The sequence below is a fragment of the Phascolarctos cinereus genome, unplaced genomic scaffold (assembly GCF_003287225.1).
Source record: "Phascolarctos cinereus isolate Bilbo 61053 unplaced genomic scaffold, phaCin_HiC Scaffold_4;HRSCAF=312, whole genome shotgun sequence".
Taxonomy (NCBI): Eukaryota; Metazoa; Chordata; class Mammalia; order Diprotodontia; family Phascolarctidae; genus Phascolarctos; species Phascolarctos cinereus.
Window position 1 is genome coordinate 31,768,531 of NW_027555847.1, and position 19,909 is coordinate 31,788,439.

At 41.6% G+C, this 19,909-nt stretch overlaps 1 protein-coding gene and 1 long non-coding RNA gene across 3 annotated transcripts; one reads left to right on the plus strand and one right to left on the minus strand.

Moving 5' to 3' along the window:
* Positions 1–381: 381 nt before the first annotated feature.
* KBTBD8 (kelch repeat and BTB domain containing 8) lies at positions 382–11,290 on the plus strand. 2 transcript variants are annotated; one of them, XM_021007563.2, is made up of 4 exons: positions 382–462; positions 789–1,008; positions 5,268–6,370; positions 7,882–11,290. In XM_021007563.2, the coding sequence occupies exons 1-4, from the start codon at positions 447–449 to the stop codon at positions 8,343–8,345; spliced, it is 1,803 nt and encodes a 600-aa protein (XP_020863222.1). In that variant the 5' UTR covers positions 382–446; the 3' UTR covers positions 8,346–11,290. The 2 variants fall into 2 exon arrangements, with proteins under 2 accessions (XP_020863222.1, XP_078008266.1); XM_078152140.1 differs by lacking the exon at positions 382–462 and having other exon boundaries at positions 936–1,008; positions 2,393–6,370.
* Positions 11,291–11,507: 217 nt separating this feature from the next.
* LOC110222533 (uncharacterized) lies at positions 11,508–15,266 on the minus strand. Its single transcript, XR_002328419.2, has 3 exons — positions 15,155–15,266; positions 12,588–12,673; positions 11,508–12,386 (listed from the first exon to the last, which is right to left on the minus strand). It is a non-coding gene; the product is annotated as an uncharacterized LOC110222533 (long non-coding RNA).
* Between the last annotated feature and the right edge of the window lie 4,643 nt (positions 15,267–19,909).

The window sequence follows — 19,909 nt, forward strand, 5'->3', positions numbered from 1 at the left end:
CGGGCTCGGGGCCAGCCCCACCCCCTCCCCGGCCCGGGCCCGCTTCCTCGCCCGTCCAGCTGGGACACCTGCCGTGCCCCGCCGCCGGGCAGCTGGGGATTCCAGGGGGCCGCGCGGACCCCGGCGCATTCCAGCGGAAGGGGAGGACGTTCGGGCCGCGCACGACCCGGCTGCCCCGACAGGCCCCGAGCCCCGCCGCGACCCGGCCGCCGCCTCCCAGCGGCCACGCGGGGCCGGCCGAAGCGGACTACATTTCTCGACACGCACCTCGGCGACCTCCGGCCAATGGACGCCCGAGGCGCTGCGCTCGGGGGCGGGGCCTGCGCGGAGCGGCCTCCCATTGGCCGCGGCGCTCGGTGACGAGCCGGAACCGGGGGGAGCAGGGGAAGCGAAATGACATTTCCTCTCTTCGCCTCACTCCGCTCGAGCCGGGGCCCCTCCGAGACATGGCCGCGACGGGAGGTGGGTGCTGCCGCGGCCCGGGAGCGCGGGGGGCGGGCGGGGCGGGCGTGGCGGTGGGCGCGGGCCTCCCCTTCTCGTTCTCTCCCTCCCTCCGCCGCGGCTGCCGCGGGCCCCGACGGCGGCCGAAGCCCGGCCGTCCGGCCGCGGGGGCCCCGCGCGTTCGCGTCGCGTCCTTCCCCCGCCCTGCCCCCACCCTCGGTCCGCCGCGCGGGTCTGTGGCTCGTCGGGGCCGCGCCGGGGGGCGGGCGTGGGCTTGGGGCGCGTGGGCCCGGCCTGGCCTCGGGCGCGCGCGGAACCTGGGGCTTGTGCCGCTCTCTCTCCCGCAGATGCGAGTAAGTGTCCGCCGCAGGCGCCGAACGGCACCCCGCCCGCGCCCCCCGTGGCCGGGCCGGGGCCCGTGGACGCCGCCCACGCGTGCAGCATCCTCCAGCAGCTCAAGACCATGTACGACGAGGGCCAGCTGACCGACATCGTCGTGGAGGTGGACCACGGGAAGACCTTCTCGTGCCATCGCAACGTGCTGGCGGCCATCAGCCCCTACTTCAGGTACCCGCCTGCCTCAGTTTACCCTCTGCGGAAGGGGGGCTGGAGGGGCACCGAACTCCCTCCTAGCTGGGATCCCCTTCTGTCTCCGGCAGGCCACCCCTGCTCTGCTGACTGGCACACATCCATCACCTGCAGTGTGCCAGGCGGGCTTTGCCGGCCTGGCCCCTGTAGAAGTGCTTAATAAAAGTTGGTGGAGTCTGGAGTTCCAGTAGCTTTGAGGATAGAGAGCCCAGAGGCCGTGGGGCTGGTCGGGCCAGTCACTTAGGAAGTTCCTGCTGTGTGCTGAGTTCTGGGGACAGAAAGGCAAGAAAAGCCCCTGCTCTCGAGGAGTTCACATTCTAATGGAGGAAACTAGAGGCCGGCAAGATTTGTAGGGGATAGATGAGATGTAGTGTTCCAGGGAAGACACTGACCTAAAGGTCACTTCGGGAGGCTTTGGGAAAGGTTTCTTGCAGTTAGGGAATGTGCTTTCAAGTCCTGACTCGGACAGTTGGGTGCAGTTAAGTGGTGTAACCCGTTAGTGACTCCCAGAACTCCAAGTAGACCATCTGCCTCCTTAGCACACCGGGAATTCCCTGAACTCTGAAATAATGGTAGCGCGCCTACAGCGTGCTAGGCACTGCGCCAAAAATTACCGTTGTTCTTCCTATTATACATTTGTGGAAATTGAGGTTAAGTGAGTTGCCCAGGTCACACAGCTAGTAAGCTTCTGACCCCAAATTCAGCATTCTGTTAACTATGCCACTCCTAAACCACTCCCCCTTAAAAAAAAAGACAAAGGTGATCTTTAGACTTAGTTTCATCTGTTTTGCATGCTTCTTCTAAGTTCTTAATGCTCACTGGGTTCAGAACAGTTTTTAACTTGTTCCTTGTAAATATATCCCTCTGATGATTAGTCTGCACACTTTCTTTGAAAAAATACTTTTTGGCATTTTCTGAAACTTGTACTATTCCAAAGAATTCAGAGTTTTGGGTTGGAGATTTTATAACTCAGAAAAATGTCATACTCTAAGAGAATTCCTGGTTTTTTATTTAATTTGTTTTAGGTGCACACTTTTATGTTGGCTATTTTTTTTTAAGAAGTTGCCCTCTTACTAATCTAGAGGTTCCTATTTTTGTGAGGGGCAAGTTTGTATTTTTCTCATAAAATATAATCTTTCTCACAATCCTGGGACAAAGTAGCTCAAGACAGTGGATAGACAGACATATACACCAGCAACTACAAGCTGAAATCACTGAATGGGATAGATTTACAGGTGAAAAGGATCATAGGATTACAGACCTGAACCTCAGACTGGCTCTACTATGTGTCTTTCACTAGTAGGCATTTAATGCTTGTTGACTGTTCTGAGAGACTCTCTAGTTAAACTCTCTTATTTTACAGATAACGAGACTGAATCCAGGATTTGGAACTGCTCAGTGTCACATCAGGCTAGATTTGAACCTAGGTTCTCTGACTCTACAGCCAATGTTCTTTCCACTGCCCCAGACTTTAGAGATCATCTAGTTCAGAACCTTCATTTTATAGCTGAGGAAACTGAGGCTCAAGATAATAATTGAACTGAGACGACGATTCAGGAAGGGAACCAGTGACTTGGGAGAGAGCAGCAGCTACTGCAAAAAATTTGGGAAGGTTAATGTTAGTTTGGGGAATTAGCTGTAGATTTCACTTAAGCAAGCTATACTAGTTCTTTGAGAGAACTATAGCAAGGGTAAAGGTATAAAAGGCTGGCTATAGAAATTATTCTTTACTTTGAAAGATTCTTACCATTCATTACTATTGAACAATAGAAACACTAGAACTTGGAAATGTGAAAAGTTTTGGCCTTTTGTACCCAGGCTTATAAAAATTTAAATGACACTCTTATTTAAATGAATTTGAAGATTGAGCCAGAAATTTTGATTTAAAGGAATATGTCATAAGATTTTCTTTAAATACTCAAGAAGGTAAGTTATTATTCTAACTGTAAGATATGATTTAAAAGGAAGTAACTGAGAACAAAATTTAAGGAACTAATTGTTGGATTCTTGGTAGAAGTTTTTATATACATGACTTTCTTGTTGCTGATGTTTCTCTTCATTTGGGGTATGGAAATTCATGCTATATGATTTTTATCTCTTGTTTTGTAGTAAGTTGTATTCAGTAGCAAAAAACTTCTGGTTGGTGATGTTTTGTGGTTATGTTGACTTTTCATAATTAATAGCAAGTTGTATGATGGTGGCTACCCAAATGAGTAAGCAGTTTCATTGCTGGTAGCTTATTTAAGGTTATCTTAATTAAAATAAGTTGTACTAAAGGGCCAGGCCTCTTCCACCCACTTGTGACCTCTCCACCCCAGCCCCTTTTCCAAGGTACTAGTAGTTCTCATAATGGTGGTATTGGATAATGCTTTTCAGGGTTAGTTAATAATCTCTGATGTTTGGTGCCTTTCTTTTTAGTTGTTTTCTCCGTAGCTATTGGGCACTTGTAGCTCTCAGAATTGGGAAAAAACAAAACCAAAAACAAGACAGCTCCAACCTGTGAATACATGGGAACATAAATATTACTTTCTTTTAGCTTTTGTTAAGAAACCATAAAAATCTGTATTATATAACAAAAATCTGTATAGAAATTACATCTTAAACATTTAGTGCTGTAATATCTAGCAGCACTCTTGTGCACAGTATATGCCTTCATATTAATTTGTTGTAAAATATGTATTTTTAAAATTCCAACTGTTCCAGGGAAGTTTATGGAATTGGTAAATATCTATTCCACAAAAAAGAATGGAAATATTGCCATTCAAGGAATGCTACTTTGTTTCCCCCTTAAGGACTCTATTCTTCTTTCCCTTCTTTTAAAAAAAAATGACAGATGCTCAGTTTTTAGAATAATACATTATATAGTACCTAGAGGTTTTAAAAGTACTTTTCTGACACTATTATTAAATAAAATCTCCTTTAACTTTTATCCTTAGTCTTAGGAGTATATCTAGAAAGAGAAAGCTTTAACAATAACTTTTATAGATGACTTAAGTTTAAGAAAAGCAGGATCCAGGCTATCTAATTCCCTGCCCAAGAATGTCATGGTAACTCTTTAATCTTATTTTTAAAAACATACCATTGTCACAGGTAGAATTTGTGAATTTAAAAGACATATCATTCTCAGAAGGCTGAGGCAGTTGTTATACTTACTTTAGAAGTGTGAAGAGTTGAACTGTTCTTACTATAATACCTACTTTATTTCCAGATTTTTTCTTTCTTAGGAGAAATGTATGGGAAATACGGCACTTTCTGAACTGGGGAAAGATAATGAAATTTTAAAACAAGGATTTCAAAATGTCAAATTGTGACTGAAGTAATCAAATAATTTTTATTTACAATAAATAGGGAAATATTAGTTACAGGATAATTAATTTTCAGAGTTAGGATATAGGAATTAAGATATAACTAAAATATACTTTTGAAGGACATGTATATTTCAAGGTGACTTAGTTTCTTTTTTAGCCAGAGAACATTCAGTTTAATATATCTCATAATCCTACTTAATTTTCCTCATTATGTAATTTGACATCTGTCCTACAGGTTACATATACATCTATGGAAATATATAGTTATTTTAAGGTACATTGCAAGTAGGTGAAATTTTCATGAAATTAAATTTCCGTTGAGTTAGGTCTTATGCATGAACTTTACAAAGAGTTGATGGATTTGGGTGCAGGCCTCTATGAAGTTTATGGTATTAACATGAAAAAAAGTAATAATATATTTACATATTTGGTTATTTTGTTATCACACTACAAGTTTAAGAATATAGTCAGGATGCATAGCAAGTATGCCTGGAACACAGGCACGAAATAAGTTTTTGCCCATATATCTGTACTGCATAGTTGGGACCAAATAACCTTCTCAAATTTGGAATTTATTGGTATGTGGAAATAGTAGTGTTTGTTTATTGATCTGTTCTCAAAATTATGCTGTCTTTAAGACTAGCACCTCTGATGAGAAGGCTACCTGCAAAATAGAGGTGCTTGGAATAATTACTTCCATTTGGAATTTGTTCCAGGAGGCTTGCTTTCTTTTTTCTTAGTGTCAGTTCTCAGTTCCCTTAATAGACTGAGGATTGTGTATCTTCCTGTCATTCATTTAGAATTTCAGGAAAGCATATTAGATTAGATTGCTCAAATATATATGCAGTTTACTTTGTACTTTCCTACTTGTTACAGTGACATTGTAATAACCAAATGTCATCCTAACTGCTATTTTCCCCTTCTCATCAGATCAATGTTCACTAGCGGCCTTACCGAGAGTACGCAGAAAGAAGTGCGTATAGTCGGCGTTGAAGCCGAGTCAATGAATTTAGTATTGAACTATGCATATACCTCCAGAGTCGTACTCACCGAGGCCAATGTCCAAGCTTTGTTCACTGCAGCAAGCATCTTCCAGATCCCTTCCATACAGGACCAGTGTGCTAATTATATGATAAGTCATTTGGATCCACAAAACTCTATTGGAGTTTTTATTTTTGCTGATCACTATGGTCATCAGGAGCTAAAAGACCGATCGCAGGAGTACATTCGTAAAAAGTTTCTCTGTGTCACCAAAGAACAAGAGTTTCTCCACCTGAGGAAAGATCAGCTCATCAGTATACTAGACAGTGATGACTTAAATGTCGACAAAGAGGAACATGTCTACGACAGCATCATCAGGTGGTTTGAACACGAACGCGAGGGAAGAGAAGCGCACCTTCCAGAGATATTTGCCAAGTGCATCCGTGTGCCTCTGATGGAAGACACCTTTGTTGAGAAAATTCCTCCCATGTTTGCCGAGGCCATCGTCCAGAAGGGGCCAGGTAGCGCCAATGGCTACACACAGAGGCTTGGGATGACTGCATCAGAAATGATCATATGTTTTGATGCTGCCCACAAACACTCAGGAAAGAAGCAAACAGTGCCTTGTCTCGATATAGTCACAGGGAGAGTGTTCAAACTATGCAAACCACCAAATGACCTGAGAGAGGTGGGAATTCTTGTGTCCCCAGATAATGACATTTACATTGCGGGAGGCTACAGGCCAAGCAGCAGTGAAGTCTCCATCGACCACAAGGCAGAGAGTGATTTCTGGATGTATGATCATGCTACAAATAGATGGCTACCCAAAGCTCCTTTACTTCGAGCCAGAATAGGCTGTAAACTGGCTTATTGCTGTGGGAAACTCTATGCAATAGGTGGGCGAGTTTATGAAGGTGATGGGAGAAACCCCCTAAAATCCGTGGAGTGTTATGACAGCAGAGATAACTGTTGGACAGCTGTCAGCCCAATGCCTGTAGCAATGGAGTTCCACAGTGCCGTCGAGTACAAAGAAAACATCTATGTTCTACAGGGTAGGTGTCAGGTGATTGCTGGGCTTTGGACAGGATGCTGCACCTCTCTTCCTGCTTAGGGAGAGTTACTCAGTCATCGTAAACCTCTGAGTAGAACAATTCCTATGGGAAAAGCTCTGTGAAAAATACAAGTGCATTTTGAATAAAGTGTCAGTCTATTGTCTAGCACTTTTTCATCTGGAATAATCACTATTTAAAAAACACATTTCATGTTGTGTAATAGAGTTTAACTGAACACCATATAAAAATATCCTTAGACCAGATTGAAATAAGTACTGTTAGCATGCTAACAGCTATTTTCACCCATGATCAAGACAAGCTTTGGCTCATATTTCTGCATACGTGTTTTATAACTCTTCTTAAAAGTAAGGGATAGCTGAATTTATTCCTGTGTAATTTACTTGATAACATTAAAAAAACCCCCAAAACATCATGTGACCCATCAATTCCCAAAGATTATGAAAGTTAACTATAAGGAGTCTTAAATTGCAGGTAGTACTTAATGATTGTTGGTCTCTTAGTAAGAGATAATTGTTCGATTTACTTATGAGGTGTAGTATATGCTATAAATATCAATTTAATATTTTTTTTTTTGCACACCTTCACCAGATGAATTCAGATGGACGTTTCCACATTGGCAAGTGATCTGTTCAGTTTTCAATAAGACCTTCATTTTGCCAGAGTGAAAACTGCCCAGTATTACTGTTTACATTAGCTTTATCTATTTTATTGAAAAAATATCTGTTTATTTTTCCCACCTTTTGTTTTTAAATTATTTTAGCAGAGTAGAATTGTCAGCATAGTTTGCCCAAGTGCACCTCTTTGACCACCTGTAGCTACCATTCCATCTGTTAAGGGTTTTTTTTTTAGTTAAAAAAAAGTCCTACTGCTACAATACATGCTGAATTTTATTTATAATAAAGCTATTTCTATATGCTGGTAAATGTTCTGTAGTACCAGTGCTGTTTTGAACTGGCTAAATGAGTTTCCTGCAATCAACATCCCTGTACTAGCAACAGTTTCCTATAATTCCTATGTAACATGCTGTTTGCATGGGAAACAGGAATTATTTCTCATACCTTTCCAACTTAAAGGTCTCAATCACAAAAAAACACCTGAAATCCCAAAATTCCTACCAAAAACATAGCTCAACACATAAACTCTGGAGTCAGGAGAGATACAGGAGTGAAAGTCTTATACTTATGCCCCTTGAGGGGGTGTCTAAATACTGGTGATGTGATCCTAAAACTAAACTCTGCTACAGTGAAACAACTCTCATGCCTCTGTGTAGTTAATCTTAAAGAAATGTAACCTTATTTGAAATAATAACATACTGTATAGTTTGAGTCATCTTGTGAAAATGTGTGCTACAAGGTAATTTACAACCTACAAGTGATTCTATGTTTATTTTTGAAGATCATGAAATGAGTAGTTTTCCAAATATATTATCTTCACTGTAAGACAACTCCAATAACCAAAATATAAAAACGTCTATTCTTTTTGCTTCTTAGGAGAATCTTTCCTCTGCTATGATCCTCAGAAAGACTACTGGGGCTTTTTAACACCTATGACTGTGCCTAGAACCCAGGGCTTAGCAGCTGTATATAATGACTCTATCTATTACATAGCTGGAACCTGTGGAAATCATCAGCGTATGTTTACCGTGGAGGCCTATGATATTGAGCTAAACAAATGGACTTGCAAGAAAGATTTCCCATGTGATCAGTCTATAAATCCATACCTGAAACTTGTACTTCTCAATAATAAGCTCCACTTGTTTGTTCGAGCAACCCAAGTGACCGTGGAAGAGCATGTCTTCAGGACCAGCAGAAAAAATTCACTTTACCAGTATGATGAGGGCACTGACCAGTGGAAGAAGGTGTACGAGACCCCAGATCGCCTCTGGGACCTTGGTCGTCATTTTGAATGTGCCGTTGCTAAACTGTATCCACAATGTCTTCAGAAAGTACTTTAATGGGAAACAGGCCTTAGGATTTGAGTAGTAACTGATAACTTGAGGTGACATGTCTTATGATAAAACGAAGACATTCTGTTAGTATTTAATGGAAGCTGAAAGAGTTGTGTTCATGGGGATGGGTGCTTTTAAAGATTGCAGTGTGGGGAGGGATTTGCTCTCATACTTGGGATGTTTTCAGTTCAGCAAGGGGATGGTGACAAAGTGCAATTATCAGCATTTTTCTGATATAAATTTAATCATGTCATTCTAGAGGGTTTCTGTGATTAAAAACAACTAAGATGTCAGAAGAACCAAGACAACTATGCACTGCTGCAAAAGCTTGGGTAGCATTACTGGATGTGGGTGTCCAATCTGCTTCGAAGTGACTTCTTTTAAATACGGGTAAAATTTGAGGCAATATCACTAGGTCTTTACTTTAGCTGTGATTTAACTAACATAGAGGAACACTCCATTAGGTCCTGATTCTTAATATTTATACATTTTTATGTATGCTATTTCAAGTATACTGAGGTGTTTGTTATATGTTCAGCTGTTACAATAAGTTTTGAGAAAATATTAATCTCAGAAAAAAAAAGCTGTTTTGGGTAATTGACATTTCCTATGTGGAATTTAAGTCAACTTAATGATATAAGTTAGCGATTTTCTGGCAGCAAAATGTTTTTAAGTGCTAACACTTGTCTTGTTTGGGGGAGACAAAGATAATAATCTGGTAAAGGGCTTTTAAACCCAAAGGCGGCTGGTGCTAGTATACTTCCATTTTCGTGTGGCCAGGTAATGTTACCTGGCCTGACTGTGCTTGTCTTTCAAAGTGGTCTGCTGGTTTTATGGCCAGAATATATCATCTGTAGACCTCTTGATTTGAGTGGGATTCTGCATTTAAAATGATAGCAGAATACGGCCATTTGTTGATTTGAATTTCTCTCATTCTTATTTTCGGAAAATTGAGAGCTTTATAGTTTTTGTTTTTGTCTTTTTTGCGTGAATTTGGTTCCAAAACTACTTAGTAGATCTGACATTTGGCTTGTCCTTATTCCTCCATTTCAATTCATCCTAACATCGAAAAAATGTTGTGTCTGTTCTCCACAGAAGATAATGTGAGAATTGGCCTTATTTTTGATAGTTTTTTTTTAAAGAAAGAGACATAGTGAACTTAAAAATTTTTAACTTGAGTTTTTTCTTTTTTCTGTTTTTATATATTTAACATCAAATTTATGAAAACTAGATCCTTTTCCTAGGGTTAGCCTCTGCTTGGTTGAAGGGGCTTGAAAAGGAGGAAAAAAAAGTGAAGAGTTTGATATCTAATTTTTTTAAATCAGTCATAACATAATTGCATCTTTAGATTCCAAGTGTCATTCTTTATATTTGACAAATTTCTAGCACTAATCTAAGTACGTTCAAGTGAAGAAGAACAATTCATTTGTAATATTTAAATAAGGCAGATATTTGGATCAGTAACTTATTTTTTATAGTCTTTAGACAAGTTGACCATAGCAGTTAAGCATAATCCAGAATCTGTCCTTATCACATGAGCAATTTTTATCTTTAAAGAAAGCAAACTGACATAGTTCTTATTTAAATATTGCACAAATTTTAATGTGATACTGTGAAACAAAAAATTTTTTAGCATTGCCTCCTTGCATCACATACCTCATTTTCCAGAAACTTACCAAACTGCTTCTTGGAGAGATGTATAAGTAATGGGAGTTTTCCGAAGCAGATTTTAAGGTTGATGGCATTTATAGAGTTACATTTTAGAGTGGAGTCCTAGAAAGCAAGACATGTGCTTTCTTGGTGTTTGTTACAATGCTGTTTTGTTGCAATTTTTTTTTGAAGTACAAGTCAGTCAATTAAAATGTTCATTTCCCATCCCTCCTCCCCAGTTTTTCTTATTCTTTGTGTAAAATGTATAGTTTTGCATAGGGCTCTATCTGCAAGCTTTTTGAAGCACCCTTCCTTACAGTGTTGCATTAGTCTATACAAACTGTCCTTGCAAAAAGTGTTAGTTTTTTGTTTTAAAGGCTTGGTTGACTATTTAGATTTCCTGCTGCTTTTTGACAATCGGTATTTATTTAGTGGAACAAAATTTTCAGCATATTACTTGAAAACATGACCTAGAACATTTGATTTAGCAATTGACTGATCATATGATTGTATAGGAGTACAACATGCTGTAGTTAACCCTACAGTAAGTTAATTTTGTTGATCTGCACTAAAATACAACTTCTGTTGTTGTTGTTTTTGTTTTATCCATTTATGCTGAGGGTACGATCTGAGATGATAGCGTATTCAAAAGCTAAAGCCTGCAACTTGCCATGGAAATGAAACCTGTTGAATTGTAGGTGTGCATAATTCTTGTCTAAACAATAATCTAGCTGGGACCTTTTGCCACTTTTAAAAGCTTTCAAAAGAAGGCCTTAAAGTTGGATTGGTGATGGTTTTTGCTCTCTAGTTAGATTTTTCAGGTAAATTTTCATAGTGTGGGGAGAAAATTGGTAAAAGGTACCATAAGCACTATAGAATTACAAGTTAGGGTTGTGTTGAAAGATTATTTATACAGCATCTTCCGATATATTTAGAAAATGTGAACTAAGACTTTACAGGAAAGTGAAGTTGAAATCTGTTTTCCATCTTCATTTGTTATGGTACACAGCTGACGTTAGATTTAAGTCTCAAACTGATTGCAGTGGTGCATGAGACTAGGTGGATGTGGTCTGTAAGGCATCAAATTCACTGTTTTAAGGCAGTTTAAAATGGCGTTCAATGTTCAGTGCTCAGGTATGTAGTAAGAAGTACTGTAGTCCGGGGTGGGGGGTTGGGGCGGGAGCGGGGTGGGGGAAACGTGTGGAATTTTTAAACATTTTGCCATAATTGCACAATTTTGCATTTTTACTTGATGTCATTTAAGTTTCTTATAATAAAACCTATTCTTGTTGAAAACACGATTGATTGGCTTAAAAAATTTCTAATGTCTTTAACCTTACTAATTTCTTATATATGATTTATTCCTTTAAATATCATTAAAATATATGCTATGTTAAATATGAAATTAAAACAGATCACTGCTGTGAAATTAATTGGTCTTTTTAAAAAAATCTGTTCATGGCCTAAGATTTTGATGAATGTTAAGGATACTCACCTGTGATCCAGGTATGTCAATAATGCACATCAAGGATTTTTTATTTCATTTAGTTTGGAACTTCCTTTATTAAAGAAGAACTTCCTTTATTAAATCACAAATTTAGTGTAAAGTCTCAGGTAGAATTTGAACTGGGTGGGGGGTGGGAGGGGGCTTGCCTTAAAGCCTAGCACAATGCATTGCTTAACACTGCAAATCTTTGAGCCTGTTAGGATTTGTTAACAATAAGTACGAGAGGACTCCAAGTAGATGATGAGTATATTACTCTTAACTTGGTTTTTCCCAAAGACCTAGAATTTTGCTGTATTGCTTTAGTTTAATCCTTAACTGCTATGGTATGGGAGTGAGTCCTGAGGAGCTTTGCCTTTTAACATTTAAAACCATATTATCTATATAATATAATCATTATCCACTTGTGATTAGGTACAAACTTAAAACGATGGCAATCCATCTTGACTTGCTTTTTACTTATTATTAGGTACAACATGGTGATCATTTCTCCTAATCAAAGGTCATTTCCTTGCTAGGAATAATAATCCTTAAGATTAATAATCTCTTCCTGGTATTTTTGCATTCGAATGCAAGTCTGGTGACCTCCTTCCCTACTCCCAGAAGGCAGTCTTGGCTTCAGTGGCTTTCATTGGTTTGGTCTTGTTCTTTTTGGCCTCTTCATCTCTCCTATCTTCATGTTCCCAAACCTCAGTGGGAGTTGTTTCTGGCTGTGTTGATCCTAAATGATATGCCTCTTTCTTCAGATTCTTAACCTGGCACCTATTATTTCATTGGCTCCAGAGTAGAGTACTGTGAGGTGGGTAGATGAGGGGATACTCTATTAGAGAGTAGCTGAGGTTCCTGACTTCTCTGCAGATCAGTCTTATATATAGAATGCCATATGGAGTGGACTATGGAAAAAAGTGGAGAATAGGGAGGAAAGAATTTTAGAGGAGACATTTGAAAAATCAAAATATTTCCTTCCCTGTCTTAAAGAGACAGTTTTGAGGAAGGCTAGATTGGGCTTCAGGGGATTGGGGCCCCACAATTACCACTTGCTATCTCTGCTTATGGGAATTACTCTTAATCCCTCTGGGCTATAGTTTCCTCACCTGTAAAATGGTGCCTTCCACTTATAAACCGATGAGCCTAATACCTACATGAGACTTTAAGTATTTCAAAATCATGCATAGGTGACCTGTAAGTTAAAGACAGGAAAAATGTTAGATTACTGAATTTTACTAAGTTTTTGAGGAATCCAAGCAGAAAAGTTGACTGAGGTGATGGTGTCCTGGCTGGGTGATACTCTGAAGTTGTGCATATTCCCTTCCACTAAATAAAATCTTTATCATTGCCCTTATCCTGAAGGATGTGAAAGGATGACAGCATTTAGACTTTTAATAGCCATGGAACAAAACCCTTTTTGACCAAGTCCTAACTCTTTAGTTTGAAGACCTTAATACTACTTAACATCTAATCACATGATTAACTGGTATGTATGCTGGAGAATTTTGTTCATTTGTGAGCATGTGACTAAAAGTGTTTTTGGAAGAAACCTATCTTGTCTTTAAAACATTCATCTTAAAATGGAATTCATTTGGAAATCTTAAGTGTATAAACTTACCTTTTCATTTATTTATTTTTTTTCCAGTTGAGCAAGGCCACACAATTTAGTATTCGGAAATACTTCATTAACTAATTTTTAATGCAAACACAAGATTGTTAAGTGATAATGCTTCAAATACAGCTTCAGCTATAATTTGAGAGAATTTCTCAAATAAATATGAAATGGCCAAAGCTGGATCTGCAATTTACGTTTAATTCATAAAAATTTTGGACACAGAAACTTGATAAACTGAAAAAAAAAACACTATAGAGCATTTTTTTTCCCTACTGGGGAAGAGAAACTATGGATGAAAAAATGAATTTATGAAGACATTTTTTAAATACCATAGCATTAGAAATTTTAGGAAAGCAATGAATCCAATGAGATGTAGTGGACAGAGAGCCACCCTCAAACACAAAAGGATCTAGGTTCAAGGTTCATCTCTGACACGTACTTGCTGTATGACCCTGGACAAGTCACTTAATCTGTCCCAGACAACTTTTCAAGACCATAAATCACAGAGAAGGTGCTGAACAACCTTGCATTGTTAGAGGAATTTCCCCTCCTGGGAGTTCCTAAACTGATAAAATCTCAGGCCTTATCCCAGTCTAATTATATTTGTTTTTCAGTCTGCTAATTTATTGATCTACCATTTCATTTAGTGATTTTAAAATTACTCATTCTTTGTACACAACTTTACCAATGAAATGGTCAAGAACATTCGGTGTTAATTTACTAATACCAAACCACTTGTCAAGAATAGAGGAATCTACAGAGTCCCCAAGTAATTAAATCACCAAATCTTTTGGACTAGCAGAACAAGGCCTCCTGGGCATCTTTTTTCCTATAAATTCACCAGCTCTAAAGATCCAGCAGCAGAATAAAAATGCTTCCCTCCTCCCAAAACGTTTTGCTTTCTGTTATTTGCCAGTTCTTATCCCGTGTGTCATCTTGACCGGAGACCAAAGAAAAGGGTTCCTTTCCTCTACACCTAGATCTGCCCATCAGAGATAAAAGGGGGTCCTATTCCCTTGTCTTTCCTCCCAAGACTTGATGGATCGCTTCCCTAAGCCTTCCTGGAGGGGCAGAAATGGGTGTGGTTTCTATGAGTGCCTGGGGCTCCTCTTCATCCTCGCTTAAAGCTTGTCTGACAGGCCAGGGTCCCAGCGACTTCTGTGGAGAGGAAGGAACTCTTTCTCTAGTCTCCTGTTTCACTGCTCTGGAGTCCGAGGCTAGGTTCAAATCTCACCTCTGCCACTTGGATGATCTCAGGCAAGTCATTTAACTGAGTCCCCAAGACTCAGTTTTCCCTTTTGTAGAATGAAGAGGTTGGACTAGATGACCTCTAAGGTCCTTTACCACTCTGCATCTACAATCTCTGGCTATCCCAGTTCTCAGGGATCTCCATCCCCTTTCTATCCCAATCCATCCAAAAGAGAGGGGGCAGAGCAGTTGGGAGCAAGCAATTGCCGTCGCTCACACTTGAGCCCCAGCAGAAGGGGGACCTCTGGCCCTGGGCTGGAGAAGAGGGGCTCCAGGACTGGGTGAGGAGGGATGAGGGCGGTGGAGACCAGGAGCATCTGGGATTTAGGAGGGGGGGGGCAGGGTAACGCGGTCCTTCCCCCCCCACCGGTGAGGTGAGTTGTGGAATGACCCCAGGCCACCCTCCCTCGTCCCAGGGCTTTCCTTCGGGGGAGAGATGGATCTAGGAGCGCCCTGACACCCCACTCCCCGCCCTAGCCCTCGAATTCGCTTCTTTCTGGAAGCTGGGGCTCAGAAGGGGAAGTGACTTGCCCAAGGTCACACTGTTAGCTGGCTAGCTGCTCACTGGTAGAGGTCATATTCGATTCCAGATCTCCGGCCCTACTACCTCTTAGGCTAGACATCTACCCTCACTCTCACCTCTAATTCCCTTTAGAAACCGGGTATCAGATCTCACGGCCCATTTCCTATGGAAAATGAGGGCAAGGAGAGAAACTGGAACAGGCTGTCTCTGCGAGCGTGGATGTACATTTATCCACTCTTTCCCCAGCTCCCTCCCCCTCTCGCCCCCCGTCACCCAGTCTTCCAAACCTCCTAGAGCCTGCTGGTTCTTCCTAGGGGAAATCTGAGGCTGGGGGTGGGGCGGGAGACGGCTCTCATTGTTTCCCGGATGTGGCCCAGGGGAAGAGAGGGCAGGTGTGGCCTTCTGGGGTGCTGCTGGTTGTGATAGAGTGCCCCGCCCCCAGGCTGAGATTGCGGTGTGATTGGAGTGGTGTTCCCCGGAATGTGTCTGGGTGTTGGGTGGAGGGAAGGAGGGGGTGGAAGGAGTGTTTCACAGGCCTGCCCCTTCCGGGCTTCTGTTTGTAGGATTCCAGGCTGGTGACGGGCACCCCCACTCAAGACATTTAGAAGATTTATTTAGGGTTTTTTTTTAAAGAGAATTACAAAACTGTCTATTTAATTTAATGAGGAAATACAGAAACCAACTCATAAATACAACAAAACACTAAAGGAAATGTTCTGAGTCTTAAATTATGACGACTTAAGAGGGAGAGGTACATAAAGTTTGCGGGGTGGGAGTCGGGGGAGGGGGACAGAGAAAAAGACTGAGAGACACAAAGACGAGACAGAGAGACATTAGCTGGGGGGCAAATCATTTTGGTTTCTCTGAGCCTCAGTTTCCTTATCTATAAAATGGGAACTGGATTGAAAAATTGCGATCTATGTCCTCAAAAAAAATGGTTAAACCTTTAGGAAAAACATAGGGAAATATGACACCAATCAGGGTTCCAAGCAGCACCACCCACACCCATCCACCATCAGGAGGAGGCATTGTGCCTTCTGGTTTGCTTGTGGCTTTTAAGGCATAGAATAACAACATCCCTCCTTGGAAATCCTGCACAATGGAGATTACAAGCCAAGTCAAGTGATCACGTATCAGAAAGCTTCTTAAAATGGTAACATCTATGTTAGATATATTAGAAACTCAATTTAAGATGTTCTTAAAGAGACAAGTGACTTGAGTATTTATGAACCTTTCACAAATATATTTACCCTGTTCGCCAGCCCATTTGCCTAATTGGCTAAAGATGTTTCTTCCTCCTGTGCCCTTAGTTCCATATTTTTGTTTTTATACTGAAGTACTTTTCCAGGCATTTATTCTCCAATCATCCCAGGAATTGAACTTTCCTTTGTAGTATGAAAAAAATCATGAAGTATAAACAGCGGACATAATGTCTGATATGTATGGAGACTTCTTTGTGCTTAGGGGAAGGGAAAAGAAGGTAGAGGAAGAAAGAGGAAGGGAAAGGAAAGGAAGGATGAGAGAAGAAAGCAGAAAAGAAGGAAAAGGAGGAGAGGAGAAAGGACAAGAGAGGAGGGGAGAAGAGAAGAGAGGAAGGGAAGGAAGGGGAGGGGAGCGGAGGGGAGAGAAAAGAGGAGAGGAGTCCATGATGACTAGAAGGCTATGAGCATAGTTTATGGAGTACCTGGACAACAGAGATCAGTGCAACAGCAGGTGAATGCCAGACCATTCTAAATGGTTACAGGGCTGATTCCTTTTAGAGCTAGGCCAACTTCTTTTTTTTTTTTTTCTGGTTAGGCAATGGGGTTAAGTGACTTGCCCAGGGTCATACAGCTAGTACATGTTATGTGTCTGAAGCTGGATTTGAACTCAGGTCCTCCTGAATCCAGCGCTGGTGCTCTATCCACCGGGCCACCTAGCTGCCCCAGCTAGGCCAACTTCTGAAATGGTTTCTGTGTGTGGCGGTTCTCAGTGGCCAGCCAAATGTGGCCGATGACCTGTGGTGGTTACCCTAGGGTGTGTTGGCTACTGTGCCTTCAGTCAAGGATCCTTGATAGCTTGCACGTCATTCTATGGGTCAAACTGAAGTCTTAAGTTCTCTAGAGACTGTGCTGTCGTTAGGGATACAAAAACAAAAGGAAAATACTGCTTGTAGCATCTTACCATCAAAGTACTTATGCTACCTATGCTAGCATTTTCAGAGCCCCAGGGGATATTAACCACTTAGTGATAAGCATAGATTGCAAAACCTGGAGTACTCCTAGGCAGCCCAAAGCTACCAAAGCTGAGCAACCCATCTTCCTGACCTAGATGAAATGGTGTCCTTAGGCTCATACTTGGGAATTTCAGGCTAGCCTAATGAGCAGCACATTGGAAATAGCATTGCTTTTGGAGTCATAAGATGTGGATTCAAATCTCACCTCTGTCACTGTGTGATCATAGGTCACTTAACTTCTCTGGGCCTCAGTTACCTCATCTGTAAAATGGACTCTATGTTTTCAGACTTCCCTTTTGGCTCTAAGCCTATGTGATTCTGTGAGCAACAGATCCAGTAGGGGTTCTCCTTCAGCCACTTTGACTTCTTGGCCATTTGCATCCCTGGGACACCACGACAAGAGAGCCACGACTGTTAGAAAAGTTAGAGCGTGGGCCATCCACAGCACCGCTGCAGTGGCAGGTTTTACTGAGGCAGCAGCGTCGTCATAACCAAACCTATCAGGACTCATCCTCTGATTCCCTGAGGGCGCAGCAGGTGTTTGGAACCTCACCGGCACCCGCTTCCATTCCCAAGGAGTCTTGATGGGAAATGGCATGCCTAGGGCATAGCAGCCCCACAGCCTTCCAGTCGTGGCACACTCTTCAAGGCAGCCCATAGAGGCACTAGGTAGCTCTTGAAGCTAGGATCATGACATGATACTCATTGGCTTGTTCAGTCCTGGACCAAACAGGGAATCCACCAGCAGCTAAGCCTACTAACTTTTTTTTTTTTGGACACCCTGATGTCCTTGGACATTCAAGACACGGGATTTTATCCTGGACCTGCTGCTTCTATTCTGGTGGTCATAGAAACCCTATCCCAGATGGCTTCCTCTTCCCCCGTCATAGGATTGTTTACATTGCTCTCAGGAAGATATTTTAGCTAAATAATCTTCCTCCCACGTGAATCCAGATCAGTATCCCCAGTGTGCTTTCAATTTCTGATCTGTACTGTTTGGTGTCATCTAGGTTTAAGACCTTCTTTCCAGTGCCAACCATTCACAAGTCTAGTGGCCTGTCAGAATGCACGAACAAAACATTGAACTAATAACCTCCAGGGCTACGAGTTCTACCACCAAGACAAGTGATTAACCTTCCTACCCATACCTCCATGTTTCAGGCTTTGAATTTAGCAATTTTCCTGTTGATTTTGTAAGCCACAGCTGTTCCAATTTCAGACACAGCATCTCAGGGTGGAACAACAGAAGGGCTGGCATCAGCCGTCTTCCTTTCAAGATAGAAACGATCAGCTGCAAGCAGAAGCGGAATTCAGCTCGGGGTGATGTCCATTTCCCCTAGGAAGCTGACAGCCAGGGCATCTATCCTCTCTCTTGTAGGCCCTTGTTCTACCACCCCTGTGTCTCTTTCTCGTCTGCCATGTTGGTGCCACCTCCAGCCTTGGGCTACCGTTCTCAGGGTCTTATCATTAGGACTTCATGTCGGGGTGTGCCAACAGAAGTGGGATCCTGATATTGTCCTGCATTCCAGATGAGCCTTGTCCAGTCCAGTACTGCTCCCTCCCCCCAGATTCTTTTCCCCAACAGTAGTAGGCTCAAGATTTCCTCCTATGTCTATTCCCCGCCCCCCAGCTCCATTCCGGAATGAATTTGTCCCAGGGATCAGCATTCCTGATTGCAGCTCAGAAAGGTGGTTGCCGCTGTTCAGTTGTCTGTCTCTTCACAACCCCAGTTTGGGTGTTCTGGGCAAAGATACATTTCCTTTTCTAGCTCATTTAACTCATGAGGAAACTGAGGCAAACAGGGTTAAGTGACTTGCCCAGGGTCACACAGCTAGTAAGTAAGGCCAGATTAGACCTAAAGAAGATGAGTCTTCCTGACTAGGCCCAGAACTCTCTCTGGTGTACCACCTAGCTGCCTATAGCTTACAGTATTGCTCTTCATAGTTCAATTCAGTGTTTTATTTTATTTTACAGTTTAATAGTATTTTATTTTTTTCACAATTGCAATGTCAAGACAATTTTTAGTATTCATTTTTACAAGATTTTGAGTTCCAAATTTTTCTCACTCCCCTCTCCCTTCTGAAAATATAGGCAATTTGGTATAGGTTATACATGGGCTATTATATAAAACATATTTTCATATCAGTCACAGTTGTGAAAGAACAGATCAAAAGGAAGAAAAGACCCACAAAAAATAATAAAGTAGGTGAAAAAATGTGCTTCGACCTGTATTTAGAGTCTTTATATTGATGTGGAAAGCATTCCCCTTCATCTTAGATCATCCGATCATCGTGTTTCTGAGCAGATCTGGGTCCTTCATATTTGATCATCACACAATGTTGCTAATACCGTGGGCAGTATTTTCCTGCTTCTGCGCATTTTGCTTTGCATCGGTTTGTACAAGTCTTTCCAGGTTTTTCTGAAATTTGCTTGTTCATTATTTCTTATTGCACAATAGTAATCCTTTACATTCATATACCACAGCTTGTTCAGCTATTTCCCAATTGATGGAAATCCCCTCAATTTCCCATATTTTGACACCACAAAAAGGGCTGCTATCAGCATTTTGCACATGTCCGTCCTTTTCCCTTTTTTATGATCTCTTTGGGATACAGACCTAGTAGTGGTATTGCTGGATCAAAGGGTTTGTGTGCCCTTTGGGCATGGTTCCAAATCGCTCCCCAGGGTGGTTGTATCAGTTCACAACTCCACCAACAGTGCATTAGTATCCCAATGAGTATCTCTCCAACATTTATTATTTTCCTTTTTTGTTGCATTAGCCAATCTGATAAGTGTGAGGTGGTACCTGAGAGCTGTTTTAATTTGC